Raw genomic sequence first — 17663 nt, 5'->3', positions numbered from 1 at the left:
CTAACAGTGTTGGGAATCCATTAGGAAAGGGATAGATAATAAGACAGAAAATATCATATTGCATCTTATAAATCCATGGTATGCCCACATCTTGAATACTGTGTGCAGATCTGATCACCCCATCTCAAAAAAGTTATACTGGAATTTGAAAAGGGTCAGAAAAGGGCAACTAAAATTATTAGGGATATGGAAAAGCTTCCATATGAGGAGATATTAAAAAGACAAGGACTTTTCATCTTAGAAAAGAGATGACTAAGGGTAGATATGATAGAGGTCTATAATATTATGACTAGTGTGAAGAAAGTAAATAAGGAAGTGTTATTTACTCCTTTTCATAACTCAAGAACTAGGAGGTCACCAAATGAAATTAATAGGCAGCAGGTTTAAAATGAACAAAGGGAAGTATTACTTCATACAACACACAGTCAACCTGTGGAACTCCTTGCCAGAGGATGTTGTGAAGGCCAAGACTATAATGGGTTCAGAAAAGAACTAGATAATTGCATGGAGAATAGTTCCATCAATGGCTATTAGCCAGGATGGGCAAGGATTGCTGTTTGCCAGAAACTGGGAATGGGCAACGGGATGGATCACTTGATGATTACTTGTTTTGTTCATTGCCTCTGAAGCACCTGGCATTGGCCACTGTCGGAAGACAGGATACTGGGCTAGATGGACCATTGGTCTGATGCAGTATGTCCATTCTTATGTTCATCACTGTGCAGTAACTTTTAGCAACCATTGATGATTTTTAACGGTAAACATTGCTCGCAAAAAGAGAATATATATTAAATGTTTCCTGTGTCTTTATATTCATGTCTCCCGTTCCATCGTCCCCCACAACTTCAAAACAAATTTTTTTTTCTTCTTTGAGTATGTGAATCCCACTATAGATGTGCATGTGCCTCATGCACATGAGATTGGAGTTTCTTGAACAGCAGTGTCTCTCAGGGTCATGCATGGGGCCTGTGTCTACTTGTGCTCCTGTGCAAAGGGCGGGGTGACTGCAGCTTTCCTCCAGTTCCCCACTATTACCTGTGGCAGTGAGATGAAACCTGACAAAGTGTCCGACCTACTAGTCTTTAGCTCCAGCTAAATTTTCCAAACTTCTTCAGAACTCTTCTTGCCCAAACTCTTCAGAATGGCTGTGAATGACTTAGACTGATCTGGACTGAATTTGGATGGTCAGACCCCCATGTACACTGCTCTCTTGTACAGGGCACCTCAATATGGTGGATTATAAACCTGTGAGTTTCAAGCCCTTCCCTTCCTGCAACAGACTAATCCCATGAAAATATAAGCAGAGCACATGCCTCTTCTATCTAAGAGAGTCCCATGTGCCAAGTAAATGCTTAGTATGTCTGTCATTCTCTGTGAAGGTGTGTAAAACATGGGACACTGTTGAAGCTTTGTCTGCTAGAGCAATCAATGATTGTCTCTTAAGAGCTGAAGAGAAAGGCAGCTTCTGTCAGCACCTCATCTAGTAGACATGTGATGCCTAAGACTAGCTCAGAGAAGACCGCATCACGGAAGGACCAGCACCCGCACCGGCATGAACATCACTAGCACCTACACCACTGGTACTGAAACCCAGCTCCAAGAGGGGCCTCTCCAAACAGAAAGCTAAAGAATCCAGCTTATTGTCTTCGCACAAAGACGAAGCTCTTAAAGCCTCAAGAGACAGAATCAGTAAACCCCCATGGTGTCGAAGGCTGTTGATAAGGAATAGCCTGTGACACAGCAAAAACTTCTCCGACACCAACCCTACTACCAGTGACAAAGTCTTCCATGCCGACGCTTACAACTGAAATAAAGCTAACTGACATGACCCTGCAGGAAACCAAGACCATCTTCAGTACAAGTGCAGACCCTGTAATGAGAGTGCCATATGCCTCAGCACTGTCTCTAGAAGAGATTTGTGTTCTTGCCTCCTTTAAGCAGAGAACCCACTCATCTGAGCTCCATGGGCAACATCACCAAAAGGGCAGTCAGCTGTCCCTACAAGGCTCAGGAATTACCCTGTCAAGAATGGCCTTAGACTGGCCAATATCAGACAAGTTAGCAGTATCCTTACAGCATGCTGTCATAACCATAGCGGACTTACTGCTGCCCACTTTTGTGCTTCTAGGAACCGGTCTCCATTATACTCTAAGAAGAGGATGCTCTCCTCAGCAGTATCCCTGGACAGGCCTGGAGAGAGAACTACCAAGAACTGGACTCAGGACATTGTTGCTGATTTGTCTCCACTCGACTACCTAAAAACCTCTCCTCTTCATCACCCAACAAGGCAGTTTCTTCTGCACTGTGCCAGTGCTGGATGGTTTTAAGTTGTTTCAAGAACTTATGAGAATTGTGGCGATGCTAGAAAGGAGACATCTGTCACATAATAACAATTTCATATATTCAACAGTTTGAGAACTTGCAGGTTTACGCTACCTTCCAGGGGATGAACTGGTTCCAGTCTCTTCAGTCAATGGCAAACAATGTAAAATCAAATTCAACAGTGATGCTGAATATGTCTGGGGCTACAAGGTTGTATGTAAGTAAGTGATGCCAATTGCCAGATTTCACCTGCGGCCCTTATAACTATGCTTAAAGTCAGTGTACTCTCTGTCCAAGAACCATATGAACAGGAGTCACAGTTCCCTCATACCCTGCAAGAGCTCGTGTGGTGACTGGGCCCAGGAAATATACAAAAGAGGGCACCCCTCTTTGCCCCCTACTCGACGATGACATTCATTACAGACATCTGGGGGACAGATTGGGGGATCATGAACTATTTCAATGTACATATGAACATCCTGAAGCCCAGGGACATTGTAAGGAGGTCCAGCCATAAGGGCTTGGAGTGTGCTAACCTTTCGAGCTGAGATGCTTGCCACCAAAAAAAAAGGCAGTCTTGAGGGTAAGGTGATCTATCAAACAGAGGCGTCACAAGTTTCAGGAGGATGATGTTGAGATCCCACATAGGAGACAGGTGGGTAAGTATGCAGGAGGAATGCTGAGGAACCTTGATACTATCAGATGTATATGACTGAATCAGTGTGACATGCTGATACTGCTAGAAGGTGAACTTTGAGAGAATTAAATGCCAATCCTGCATGATTCAAGTGCAGATGTAGCTGAGGATCTTTGATGAGGGGGCCACATTATGTTGGACTGCTCATGTGGAAGAACCATTTCCATTTGGAGGAGTCATACTTCCTAGTAGATGGCTTCCTGGGCAGCCTGAGAATTTCTTAAACCTGTCAAGAATGGTCTCTGTGGGTATTGCTCAGCCAGCCAACACCCAAGCTGCCAGGTGCAATCACTGAGAGTGTGAGTGCACTGTGGTTGTGATATATGTTCTGTCAGATCAGAGATAGATGGGAGGCCAAATAGATAGTTGTAATAAGCCTGACAGCTAAATTTGCCTCAACTGGTAGAGATCTATCACAATCAACGCAGCCTGTCCACAGTAGCCTTAGATATTACCGTGGGGATCAGGAGAATTGGGGGGAAGACAGAAAGGAGACCTGGAGACCACTGTAGCAGGAAGATGTGTGATAAGGTGGTCAGCCTCATGCCCCCTCTGGAGCAAAAGTTCAGACATTTGATGTCCTCTGTGATGAACAGATCCATTGTAGAAGTCCCCCATTGGTGAAATATCAGTTCCGTGATAGAGTTCTGCAGTGACCACTCATGTCCATGTCAGCACACATCTGCTTAAAAAGTCTGCCAGACTGTTGCTGACTCTTGAAAGGTGCAAAGCCAGTGCGGTTACATCATGGTGATGACACCAAGTCTACAGTTTGATGGACCTGGTGGCAGAGAGGCGATGAACAAGCACCTCCGTGCATATTCATGTAGGCCATTACAAATGTGTTGTCCATTAAAATCTGCACTGTGAAGTTCTACAGAACAGGAAGAAATGCTATGCCTCTTTTCATAGTTCTGAGACCACATCTTAACTTCCTCTCTAAGTGGTCTCATAATCTCACCTGAAGTAGTCCGTTAACCTGCCAGTCTTTTCTGAAACCTCATTCAACCGCAGGAGAATAGGTTGGGCATTTCAAGAGCCTTGCTCTGTTACCTTAAGAGGGCTAAACCTTTTAGGCTGGTCTTCCTGCCTCCTTGTGGCCATATCCAGCCCATCAAATGGCCGCACCATCTCATCACAGACAATCTCTAAGTGGATCACAGGGCCTTTCTACCTGCTTTAGAAATATTTTCATATCTGAGAACCGTAGGGCAGCAAGCTGAAGTAACCCACTGACCTTTGTTAAACGTTGTTGTTGTTGACGTATCAGCCAAATCTGATGCCAAGTTCAGGAGAATGGTACTTCAATTATTTATCTATCTAATGCAACTGAAACTCTTCACTCCCACTGCCCAGGAAGGATACTGCTTGCCAGTCACCTACAGTGGGATTCACACTGACACACTCAGAAGAGGGAATAGCTACCTTACCCTGTAGTAACTATTATTCTTTGAGACGTAGTAGTCAGTGCGGATCCCATGACCCACCTGCCATTCCTGCTTTTGGGAGTCCTCAACGATTTGGGCTTTGAAATGTGAGGGAACCATGGGCAGCCCCAGAGGACCGTCTTATAGGAGCATGAGGAGTCACGGGCCGCATGAGCAACCCTGACACAAACTGCTTTCAAAAGATGCAGATCTCATACTTCTGAGGCACATGTACAATGGGATCCACACTGACTACAACCTCTTGAAGAATCAATTACTATACTGTAAGTAACCATTCTATTCTATTCTTTCCCCCCCCCCCCCCCTTCTTACTAGTCAGTGTTAAGCCAGCATTTTTCCTCTGAATAGGAAGGCAAAGGAAAAACTTGAAATCTGCCTCCATACTGTTTGCTGCAAAATACCTCAGTCTCAGCTGCACTCATGAAACTTCATTGAAATCGAATGGAGCTGAAGTCAGTGGGTCTGCATGGATATAATTGAGAACAGAATTAAGCTCTAAATTTGGGAAACTTTCACTGGCTGTGCTACTATCATGCCTACAACTACTCTATGAGCATTTCTCCTTTTATAAAACGTCTCATTACTGCTCCATTTTGACTTTTCAGCTATATCACAAAATTGATAGATAAGGCCACTTCACATGTTAAGATTAAATGTACATAAATCTGGGTGAAATTTTTTCATCTGAAACTTTTTTCAGAAATGCAGATTCAGCAATACTGAAATGTTTGCTTAAAAAAAAAACAAACCCAACCCCTTCAAATTCAGAAAAAATGTAAACATTTTGTTTTGATATTTATAAACAAAACTTCCTCCTTTGGTTCAAAATGATGTTTAGTTTTAAAGTTTTCTTTTATTAAAAAACTAAAAACATTCAAAAATGGTTGAAATTTAAATAAAACATTTCAAGTTTGTCAAAACAAAATGTGGTGTTTGACTTGAAACAAATAATTATTTTTTCCTTTTTTGAGAATTGCAAGCGACTCAAAAAATCTGTTGGTTGCCCAGTCTTAATCTATGGATAATTCTTAAGCTTAAAGTTGAACTTTTACTCCTATTACCAGTGTTCATAACTCTCACAGTTTCCACTCATTTTTTCAGTGTCATTGAACACTGTCAAGGTCATAGAAATGTAGGGCTGCCAGGGACCTCGAGGGATCATCTAGTCTGCTCCCTCCCCCCACCAAACACACAGACACTGAGGCTGTTTCCTTGCTTTTTTAAAATACTATTCAAGCGCTCCTTTCCTCATCTCCCACCAGTCCTCTACAAATATATATCTGTATTTTATAACATGCCTTCTCAAGTCCTAATCTTCTTCTTTTTTCTTTCCCCCTCCTTTTTTCTTAGCTAGCTGGGGTTGGTCACTGGATCAGTCTTTTCTAGGCTTGCTGGTTCAACTCTTGCCCCTATCCATTCTGTCCTTCTGTAGACAGTCTATCCATCATTTTCTTGGTGTCCTCTTGTTCTCTACCTGCAAGTCCTAAGAATTTGGTTAATTAATTAATTGAATATGTATGTTACATGATTTCCAGAAGGTGATTGTGCATGGTCTCTCTCTCTCACATCGACAGGGGAAAAGGTATCTCTATGCAGGTTCCAATTCTGGTGTGGTTCAGTCTCCTGTCGCATTCTGTGACAAGTACAGCACTTGTGTTGACTGTGTTCTAGCTAGAGATCCCTACTGTGCTTGGGAGCCACGTGAAGCCTCCTGTATTAATATTCTTAAAGAAGGTGAAATTGAAAGGTAAGAGCACCTGTTGTTAGCAATAAGAAATTCTATATTTATAGTGTAAATATTTCCTGATGATCATGTAATATTGATAAACTCATTACCTTAGTAATTTATTTTTTAATTTTAATTTTAAAAGGGCCAGTTGGCATTAATGAACAAGAAGCGTGCATCTTTAAACACTGACTTTCATGTTAGTTTACTACAGGATGCTATGATTGTCTACTTAATTTAAACATCATCATCATTATCCTATGTTTAGTTATGAGAGTGGTAGGGAATATGTGATCACAACTTCTAATGCTTCTAACTCTTTGATTTCTTATAGGGATTGGATTCAGGACATAGGTGGTGATGCCTCTTCCTGCACAGGTAATTTTTTTATAAAAATGATTTAAAAAGAAATATGTAATGAGTTTAAATTGTCATGTCATGTCTATTCCGCTTCTTTTGTATTTTTATTGATCAGTGTATATTCCTATTTCATGTGCATAAACTTAAGTTTTATATCTTTTGAGTGTCTGTACAGTATATGCATTATCTTAGAATGTCTGTATTGATAGGCATACATTGCATAGTGTTACATTCAGTGTACTAAACACTACAATGAAACAAACACTACCAAATGTACCAAACACTACACTGCAGCTACTGCTTATGAATGAGAATGATGTTAGCCATAAGGAGTTACATTAGAGTCCTTAAGTTCATTTTTGATACTTTCTAGGTTGCTTGGGAATTCTAATGGCAGTGTTAAGAAATATCTGATTATTATTGTTAGAGCCAAGGAAATAATCTTCAGAGAAACTGATTTATGGTTGTGGAGAGGTTCTGAATATCTCTGAGCAGATACCTAGAGTAGTTGAAATGATGCTCCAGTGTATTGAAAGCTCAAATAATCACAGCTTTTCTTTTTTGTAATGTGTGTGTTGCTGCTGTCACCAGATCAAGGAAGCCTTGGGGAAAAATAGGATTCCAAGAGATTTACATTGCAGTAGTTAAGGCTTTCAAAGTTTACTTTACCATGTTTATTATTAAATCAAGCACTGTATGGACCACTATAAGAATCCTGCTAGCTAATTAATTAGTTTTATCATGCTGTATGTTTTGTGTATATGTGGATTGGTTTTGAGGTGAGTTTTTTTTACTGGTTTTTTGTTTTGTTTTGGTGCGTGGCTTAGAGTATTACAATTGAGAAGTGGTATTTCTGAGTAATGTCAATATCATATGTAGATTTCTTTTAGATGCTTGTAATATTTATGTACTCAAAAATCTACTACTTACACATAGGAATTACCATATTGGATTAGACCTGTGGTCCATCTAGTCCTGTATCCTGACAGCTTCTAAAAGTGGCTAGCATTAGGTGCTTCAGAGGAAGGTACAAGACGCTCCTTAATAGGCAGATGTGGGATAATCTGCCCCATAAGCCTTATCCTAGTTCTTAAGAAGTTAATGTAAATCCTAAAGCCTGAGATTTTATATCCCTAAGTATCAATATCTCAGGCATAGCTGCTGTTCGGTGGTTTGTTCAGACTTTGAATGTCTTCATGGCCTAGGGCTTGTCTGTCCATCACCACAGTCTGGACTATGGGGGTGTGACCTGTCGAGCATTCTGAAGTGTTGCGCTCTAATTGTCCCATGTAGAACCTGCTGGCGTGAACCAAAAGGTACCTGGTTGGTGGTGATGTAGTCCTGTTTCAAACTGAGGAATAGAGGTGTAGACTTCATGGGGTAAACTTTATATTTCCATCATGACTATAGCAGAATCATGAAACTATAGGGACTAATGTAAGCAAAAATCATTGCTGATACTTTGCACATTTATTTTGGTGTTCCAGATGAAATGCGAGTGAATTCTCTGCAGCATACTCTCAAACCTGGGAGCACAGCAGAACTCAAATGTTCTCAAAAATCTAACCTGGCCCATGTTGTTTGGAAATTCAGGGATGATGACTTGAAAGTTGAGAGCCCCAAGTACCGTCTTCTGGAGAAAGCTCTGCTCATCTTCAATTTGTCAGAGGGAGATAGTGGCATTTATCAGTGTTTGTCAGAAGAAAAAGTGAAGAATAAGACATTTTCTCAAGTGGTGGCTAAACATGTTTTGGAAATGAAAAAAATCCAGCCTACTACAGTGGGACCAACCCAGCCAGCAACACAAACAGAAGGTAATACCGATGTACCAAAAATGTCAACTGTACCAACAGAAGGGTCTACTGCTCAAACTTCGACCACCCAGATTATACCAATAACAGGAAGGATAATAACAAAGCCAATCAGCCCCATCCTAACAAGCGCAGCCTCCAACCCTGATATCTTCAATTCTGTTCCTGATGGAGTCCCTGAAAAGACAATGTTCTTAAAGTCAAATGATAATTTCCTTTTAATGTTTCTCTTTCTGTTCTTTTTTGTTCTCTTCCTAAGTCTGTTGTCCTACAACTGTTACAAAGGCTATTTACCAGGCCAGTGCTTAAAATTCCGCTCTGTTATGTTACTTAGTAAGAAAAAACCCAAATCAGATTTTTCTGAGTGTGAGCAAAGCGTAAAAGAAACTCTTGTGGAGCAAGGCAGCATCCAGAATCAAAATGGAGAGCAGCCAAAGCCAGCTCATGACACTGGATATGAGACTGAAGCAGACTGTGGAAATGGTCAGGTTCAACAAAACGACGACTCCTCGCAGGCTTACAAAGAAGTCAAGGACAAACCTTTTGATGTTAAGTGTGAACTAAAATATGCTGATTCAGATGCAGAGGGTGACTGAAGGAGAAATTCTTCCTCTTCAATCATGAAAATAACGTGGTTCTTACAGCTAATTATTTGGGCACGGATACTTTGGATGTGACAATTTAGCCATAGAGGGTTCTGTGGGCTTAAATGATACAATGTGCCCATTTCAAACCTAGCTAGAGTAGAAAACAATGTTCTGGTGTATCTGCTTATTATATTTCATGGGTTTTTTTAAAATGGCCATTTGCCATCATTTATTTGTTCCAGGATTTTTCAGAATACTTTTAACATTTGCAAATACAGTTACAGATTTATTTAATCCCTTTTCTTCTATAGAATAAAAATGACTCCGTAATGCAGTCAACTAAATAAAATACTTCCAGTCTGCACATATTTTAGCTTCCATTAAAAAAAAATCTAATTTCATTTTAATTCCAAATTGGAAATGAGTTTAGTTTATCAGATTGGTAAATTATAGCATTTTGTCCAGATTAGGACATCTCTTTACTTCTAGTAATTTTTTTTCTTAGTATGATGTTTTGCGTCTGTTGGCAAGTTGGGTAGCTTTAATTAGTTTAAAAATTAATTTTTAAAATTGATGTTTGTGTACCTTTTAGATTTAAATGTACATTGGGAAAGAGCTGGCCTGATTTACATAAGATTCTCAGGGATAATCTCTGCTTTAAATGTTATCTTTTTGCTTTCTAGAAATTTAGGTACAACAATCATTTGAGTACATAATGTTGTTTTTTCCAGGATTGCAGGAGCATAGGTAAGATTTAGAAAACAAAAAACAAACAAGCTGGACACTGTCTCATTCTGTTTTTATACAAAACTAGATTTTATGTTTATTTAAAAAAAGTGAAGAGGCACAGGAAGCAGCTGTTGCTTAGCCCTGCCACTCAAGAGAGTTTTTTGCACTGTGGAATTGATACAGAATTTATTAGAAGAATTTGATGGAATAATTGAATTGGTAAATTTGCTGCAGTTAATAGCTAGACAACAAAACATCACAGTTTTTTATACTCAAAAGTAACTGAACTTCTCTTTAATAACAAAGCCTTTGCAATTTTTCACTGTTTCTGGATAACTTCTATAAATCTCGTATGCGACTGGAGACTCTGAAACTAAGTTGCTCAAAAGAATTGGTTAGCTGAATTGTCACATGAATCATGCCTGCAAGTGAAAAAGTACATGCATTCTAAACCTGGTTCACAGTGGCACTATTTGTATGTAAAGTTTTTTGTGCAAGTATAGTTTTTAAGAATTGTTTCTTCCATAGAATGTGTCTGTAAATGTTGTTAGAAATAGAATCGTTGTAGTAAATGGCAGCATGCCCAGGCTGCTTTTCGCTGCTGTTGTTTTTGTTGAACTCTTATTCAAACATAATATAATTTAGAACGTCTTAGTGTAAACACTTTATATTTTATAAGATTCAGTTTGGTTTTATTTTTCTATTTTTAATGATGTACATATATGAAAAGCAACAGAATAAATATTAAGGTAAATTGTATTATATCCTTGGCTTTCATCAAACTTACATAGTGAAACCACTGTAAACATTGTAAAGTTGTGGTTTTCTTTAAGACGAACAATTAGACTTCGGTAATGAATTTCACGTGGGTTTTCTCTTCAGCTTTCAGTTCAGAGGGGGTAGACAGTGACTGGAGCTCATTTCTAGGAATCTACTGATTTTCCTTTGTCATCCTTCTAAAATTCATTTGTCCCTTTTTTGCATTATTTCTTCAGTATGTTATGTATTTCTTACAATTTTTTTTCTTAGTGCCCTCTTTTTTCTTTTCTGTCCTCTTCTGTCACACAGCCTCATCTCCTATACCTTTCCTTCCTACTGGTACCTCCTTTTTGTCCTGTGTGGGAAGTGGTTCACCTCCTTCACCCACCAATACCATGCCTGATGTTTGGTCTAGCACAGAGCTTGTAATGGTCATGTTGTTGCCACCTTTCCTAAGTGACCAGGCACAGCATGTTAGTGTCCATGGAACCTTTCACCTCTTCTGTCAAGCTACTGGTAAGTAGGAGGACCCTCTGTAAACCAACACTTTCTTCACTGCGTATTTTGTATCCGCCCTTGTGTCCAGATAAATAAATGTGATGTAGTAAGTGACCACTGTTGTCGAAGGATCTGTCCTGAAATTAATGGCGGCAATGGGTGATTAGCGCCTTTCAGGATTAAGCCTGAATTCTGTACTGCAAATACTTCAGCCCTAGCTCAGCAAGATACCTAAGCATGTACGTATCATTAAGCATGTAATAGTCCCTTGACTTTAACGAGATTATTCACGTGCTTAAGTAGCTTGTTGAATCGTGGCCTTATATATGTAAACTTAGTCACAAGTAAACATTTTCAGTCTAATGGTTTATATGACCTTTTTTTCATTATATAATTTACTGGCCTGCATTTATTTGAGTTGAATGTTATCTAGACTTGACCAGTTACTTTTCATATTGTTTTCATCTGGTAAAATTCTTATTATTTTACTGGGAGAGTACCTGTGTTAGTCTGTATACAGCAAAAACAACAAGAGTTCTGTAGCACTTTAAAGACTAACAAATTTAATTTCTGTAGGCATAAGCTTTCGTGGGCTGTAACCCACTACCTTTCATTTCACAGTGTTTATCAGCTGCAGGATGTAACTCTGAGGGCAAAGCTGCTATTGTTTCAGAAATTCATAGTTTGACATTTAACAGGTGTGTGGTACAGAATTTGTCCTGTTTTGAGTTAAAAGGATTTTACTTTGGGGGTAGTGGAGTATGAAAATAATGAAACATAGAAACATATTCTTAAACATTTTTACTACCTGATTTGAAGAATAGACTTGAAAGTGTTTGGTAGACTTTTAATCCTAGAAATAAGGGATTTTTTTCATGTTGCTGTGCCTCTGCAGATGTTGAAATGTTTCATGTGTCTTAAGGGACAACTTTCAGATCAAATGTGACCAAAATATTTCAGGTTTTATAAAATAAGCCTTTACAAAATTGAAGGCCATTATTCCATAAGTTAAAAAAATGTTAGTGGAAACTGTTTAACAAATATTTCCTTCAATGCTTGCCATATAAATGTTGTAGCAAGTTTAAGATTTTTATAAACAAAAGTAAAAATAACTATTTTATTGTTCAAGATGAGGAGATGCAAAGAGCAGACGCATAACAGTAAAAAGAAAATATATAAGTATTCTTTGTTTCAGTAATCTAAATTGATGTTAGTAATGTAGGCAGGAAACTTTTTTTTTTTTAAATTGTTTGTTTTTTAACCAAAGTAATTAATGTCTCTTAAATTGATATTTGTAAATTACTGTTCTTACTGGTTTTCATGTCCCTACTTTCTTATAAATATAAATTACAATTTAAAAAGAAAATTGGCAGTTAATTAAAATAAAAGGAATTGTTTCTTAAAGCCAACCTATGGAATTCACAGAAGGCAGAGACAAATATTGAACCGATTTTTAAAAGAATTGGATAAGGTAATAAATTTTTACTTTTGAAATTCTGCAGGCTAAAACGATGCAGGAAAACCTAATGTGTTTTTATTTAGTGTGTCAACTTAGCCTCCTGTGGGGTTCAAAAATTCTACCTTTCGTCAGAGAGTGTTGAACTGTTGGGCCTTATGTGGAGGCTGGAGCTGTTTCACTTTCCTCTGAAACGTTGGGTATCTTCTGCTGGCAGAATGTCCATGTCCCACTGCTGAAAAATTACAAAATCACCAAGCTGAAGCAGTGGCCACAACTTTGCAGGACCTTCTGAAAACTGTATGCTGCTTTTGCTACAAAGTAGCAGCAGTTATCTAACAAGCTTTCTATTAAGAACTGTTTGCATTCTCTCAGAGAACATTAATGCTTTACTTAGACAGAAGTAACCATAAAGAAGCCGTGTTGCCTGCAGGTACTACAAACACTATAACAAAACACCACATTTTACCCAGGGAATAACACGGTATGAGTGGAGAAAGAAATGTTATCGTTTCTAAGAAGCAGGCTCCCATGTATAATGTAGCCACATAAACTACCACATAACTGCACTGCAGAATCTATGCTTTACTTTTAAAAAATTAAGTTGGGAAGAAAACTGCTGAATGTGAATTCAGTGTAAATGATGTCTGTCCAAGTTTGCAAACAGCTTGAAGCAATAGTTCTAAAAGGTATGAACTTCTTTCATTCATCTCAAGGTCTTATTAACACTTAAGTCTTAGTATAATAAACCTTAAATGGAAACCTTGTTAACTAGGTCACTGCTGAGCATTTTTAGCAGCAATGTGGGTACAGAGAGAGAGCTAGCTGTCAAATTTTGCTGAGGTGAGGAAAGAAGAATTCCCATCTACCTTCCCCCAAATTAAAGTCACCTCTGCTGTGTCCAAAAGGAAAACTGATGCATTTCGTCCCATTACCAAAAGCCTAAACTGCCTGCTGGTTACAAAAGAATAAAGCCTCCCATGTTTTCCCAGGTCCTGAAAGAGAAGACCAAACAGTTGGTCACCCCACCTGCCAAAATCTTCAACTTCCCCTGATAATCTCTCTAAAGACGTTACTCACTGTTGATACAGATATTTGCAGCACTTTATAAACAATATTTGGGACATACTAAAATGAATCTAATATCCAAATAACAAAAAATGATCTACTGATATACGATGTAGCTGTGAGGGGGAGTTGGCTGGGGGTATGTGGTAGTGTCGCATGATTCTGGGGGTTCTAATGAAGAATTCAGGTCTAAATTGCTGCATAGGGCCCAAGGGTTTTGGCTACTACCAACAGAATTTTTTTAAAAGATAGTAAAGTTCATAGCTGGGACCACTATAGTTCCTTCGCCTTCATTTATTAAGTCACCTAGCTCTCTGCTACAAAATGAACTTTCCACAATATTCAGTGAAGTGTCATGGCAGACTAATCCAGGCAGACACCAGCCCCAGAGGAGGGGCAAGCTACTGAAAGGGTTATTTGTAATTTAACTGCCATTTATGCCTCATGCATTCCTGCACAGCTGCAGAGTCCCATTGTAGTTAGTAAGATGTCGCATGGATACTGAGATCTGCAATTGCTATTGCAGGATTGTGGTCCAAGTTTGGAGAAATATTTATTTGTTAAAATGTAGTGCGTTATCCATGGTCTAACCGTGATCTGCCAATTTTCCCTGTTTTAACCCCTTTATCATTAGGAACAGTCACAAAGGTAGGATGAATATAAAGATAAATGTATTATTGTACCTCATCACTCAAGAGCATGAGCTGATTAAAATAGATGTTTAAAAAACAAGCAGGAACTCTGTACACTGGTGAAGTTTGTTGCTTATTAATGGGAGTTTTGTTGTTATAGTTCATTCAGAAGAGTGGAATCTTGTTTGAGGTAGATACAGTTTACCATAATGGAATTTAATCTTTACTTCAGTCAGAAATTGCTTCATTGCACATTTCTGGAAAAAGTCCAGAGAGTGATGTGCTTCATATTTAACATTATTTGTAATGGCAGGAAGAATCTGCTAATGTTCTTTCTGAACATCCTTATACAATCATGCCATAAGAGAGTTCTCTCTTGATTTTGGATATCAAATGTAGGAAAATCAAAATTTTTCAGGAGCCCCCCAGAGCTGACATTATCAGAAATTTTTATGAGGTTAAGAAATGGTATCTGCGGGTCACAATTTTGTAGTTTTTCCTTATGTAAATGGGTTATTTGTGAGGACTGAACCCAGGACACTTCTGAATGTAAAATCATGAAGCTGTATTTCTTGAGCTAAAGAACCATTGCGGCTGGGGCTGGAACTCCAGTTCTGAAGCCCACCCCTATCCCTGGGCTTCAGAGGCTGTGCTCCAGCCCAAGCTGCAACTTCAAAGCACTGTCTAGGCAGCTATTTTTAGAGCGCTAGTGTGAGTCCAACTAGCCCAAATCTATTGACTCACGCTGGGAAGCTCACTGCCTCAGTCTGTGTAGACGTTACCCCTATGAACCTCGCAATAATTTTGAGAATACTTCATATTGTGTTACCCATAACTCTGGACAGAAAACAGTTTATCTATCATGTTCCCAACAGGTGCACCTGAGCTAGTGTTCAGACAGATGCCTGAGGTTTGGCTTTATTGGTAATTCAAAAGAATAAAACAATATAAACCTCAGCACGAGCTTTCTCCTTCTCTGAGTGTAACTATTCCTGGAGTTTACCTCCAGGATCTCTGTCCTAGCTCCACCTATCCACCACAAAGTAGTCATCTTTATTGTTCCCAGAGTACCCAACGGGCAAGAATGGAGTTGGCTTCATAAACCATCCCTGGTTGGATTACATTTTACATTATGCAGTGTAGTAGTCCCTCTGGTTGAACTGATGTGGTACAGTGTGTGAGCGTGGCACACCAGGGGAAATGTATGCCTGCTCAGGAGCCCAGCCCAGTCCACACTGTCACAAGAGAATGAGGGCACTGAGATTCCCATGAGGCACCACCGCAGCTCAGAAGGACACAGTGTAATGTTTTACTGTGGTGGAACACACAGGTTTGATTCAGAAATGTTAAAATGAAATGTTTTGACATTTCTAAAATTTCTTTCTGCTAAAAATTTCAGTGTTCGGATTTGTCATCCCAATTCTGGATGGAAACAAATTTTGAAATACTGGAATTTACCACAGGATGGAAATACCCATTTTTAACCTGCTGTAGTTCTCCAGCTATTTCAGTCTGTGGACCATTTTGTAAGAAAAATCCTTCCACAGCCCCTAACCTCTTCCTACCTTCCATCAGTACATGGTTTCTAATTATTACTTCTGTCAACCAAATGAAAAAACCACTAGTAGTGTTCATAGATCAGAGTTTGAGAACATTGAGCAGCCGTCAGAGGGCTCATGAACAAGCTGTTCATAAATCAAATGTATAATTTACAGGTGAAAAACCCATGTCTTCTATCTAGAGCCATCCAATCCTTGAGAAAAAATATTTTAATACTTCCTAAAATATTTTATTTGTAACATTTTATGGACAGTAAATTAATTTTGAGATTAAAATAATGTGGTGCTCTTTCTTTGCTAAAGCCCATTCCCTTGACTTTAATTTGCATGTCATTATTAAACCATGCTTGGTGTATCGTAATCTTCATGTGAGGATGCTAAATTTGAACTTGCTAACCAGCTTTATAGCCTCTCTCTTGTATTTGGTTGTCCCTGAATCTTTTGTTTCTAATCTGAAACTGGCTGCCCAGGACTACTTAATATCAGCATCTGTTGTTATAGTAACCTGATGGAGCTTAATCTTTACTGAGTTACCTTTGTCTTACATATTTTCTCTTAAAAATTAAAGAAGTTTTTCCCCCTCAAGTTTGAACAGGTGTTGTAGTTATAACAGTAATTCTTAGCATTTATGTAATGCTTTACATGTTTTCAAATGCACCTTACAAACATTAGTGGTATATTTTATTCCAGTTTTTGTCAAAGTATCAGTGAATTTTGTTATAAACTGTATGCACATTCACTGTTAAGAGATTGGATGATTTAAGCGGGTATATCAATCTAGTGGATTTTTGTAACTAATAATAACAAGGACGTTAAGGCCAAGATAAAGTATATTAAATCTGATTATTTACAGAGGGATTTTATCACTGCATCATTGATCACATGTCAAAGATATGAAGTACATTTTTAAAAATAATTTTAGATTGGTATCTATTTGATACGTTATTAAGGATCTACTCTCTTTTGACCGTGTACCCTGTTGAGTTCCTACTGTAGGAAGTGAATAACCTCCCGAGGTTCAAATATACAGCTGATGATATATATCTTCTAACTTGAATAGAAGAAAACTTGCCATTGGATACCTGTATAAACCTACCGCTTTGCTGTTTAGTGCAGTACTTAGGATCAGGTGCTACAGGGACTTTGGCTATGGCTGCACCGATGCAGCTGCACAGCTTTAAGCTCTCTAGTGTAGCTGCTCTAAGCTGATGAGAGAGCGCTCTCCCACTGTCTTAATCACTCCAGCCCCTGTGAGGGGTGGTAGTTCTGTCGGCGGGAAAAGCTGTTCTGCTGACATAGTGTGATCCACACCGGTGCTTGATTTGGTATAATTCATGTTGCTCTGGAGGGTGGCTAATTGACACCCCTAGCGATGTAGCTTATGCCGAATGAAACTGTAATGTAGCCATAGCACTTGTCTCAGTGATCCAAGTTGATCTGGTTACTAAAATAGCAGTGTTCTCACTGCCAGTTTAGTTTGCTCGCATGTTATTTAAAATCAGTGTTTGTCTCTCTCATAAGAGATTCCAAGTGGGGGAGGATGTGATATTTTGAGCTACAATGCAAGACAAAAAAAAAGAGTCTACAAAATCAGCTGTGGTAAACTTACACTATGACAAACGATAAGACATAAACATCCAGCTATACTGAATTGAGCTTGTAAAGTCTGCACTCCCTAGTGATCTTGTGGCATGGTTTTGATCCAAATATGGTCTGTGGATTCTTGCAGTGGCCCCAAGACTCTCAGAAGAGAGAGGGATTCTTTGTAGATAGCTTGTTCTAAATATTGGAAGATTGGGTTTTTATTAGTTTTCGTATCTTAGCCTCTCTCTTCTTTATACAGATAAAAGATAAACACAGATAAAGTTCTTAAACCATTCTTTGGATCTCCTCCTCCATGCCTAGCATGTACCTCACCAGCTCTGTAATGCCTTAGCCCAGACTAGCAAACCAAGATTTATTACTAAGCCTTGGCACCAGTAAGAATTTGGGTTTCACAGTTCTAGACTGT

At 38.9% G+C, this 17663-nt stretch overlaps 1 protein-coding gene across 5 annotated transcripts in view; it reads left to right on the top strand.

Annotated features, from left to right (window-relative positions):
- Window positions 1-17663, top strand: part of SEMA4D (semaphorin 4D) — a 142588-nt gene that overhangs the window by 113833 nt on the left and 11092 nt on the right. For 4 of the 5 annotated variants that reach the window (XM_067569329.1, XM_067569326.1, XM_067569327.1 and 1 more), the window contains 3 exons: window positions 6042-6214; window positions 6528-6571; window positions 8041-10439. In XM_067569329.1, the coding sequence (XP_067425430.1) occupies window positions 6042-6214; window positions 6528-6571; window positions 8041-8960 (1137 nt within the window). In that variant the 3' untranslated portion in view covers window positions 8961-10439. Of the gene's footprint in view, window positions 1-6041; window positions 6215-6527; window positions 6572-8040; window positions 10440-10748; window positions 10956-17663 lie in introns of those variants that run through there. The other variant, XM_067569330.1, reaches the window with a different exon arrangement.

Source organism: Emydura macquarii, unplaced genomic scaffold (assembly GCF_026122565.2).
Source record: "Emydura macquarii macquarii isolate MOO-44397 ecotype Brisbane River unplaced genomic scaffold, CSIRO-AGI_Emac_v2 contig_2897, whole genome shotgun sequence".
Lineage (NCBI taxonomy): Eukaryota > Metazoa > Chordata > Testudines > Chelidae > Emydura > Emydura macquarii.
This window is presented reverse-complemented; position numbering and strand designations above follow the sequence as displayed.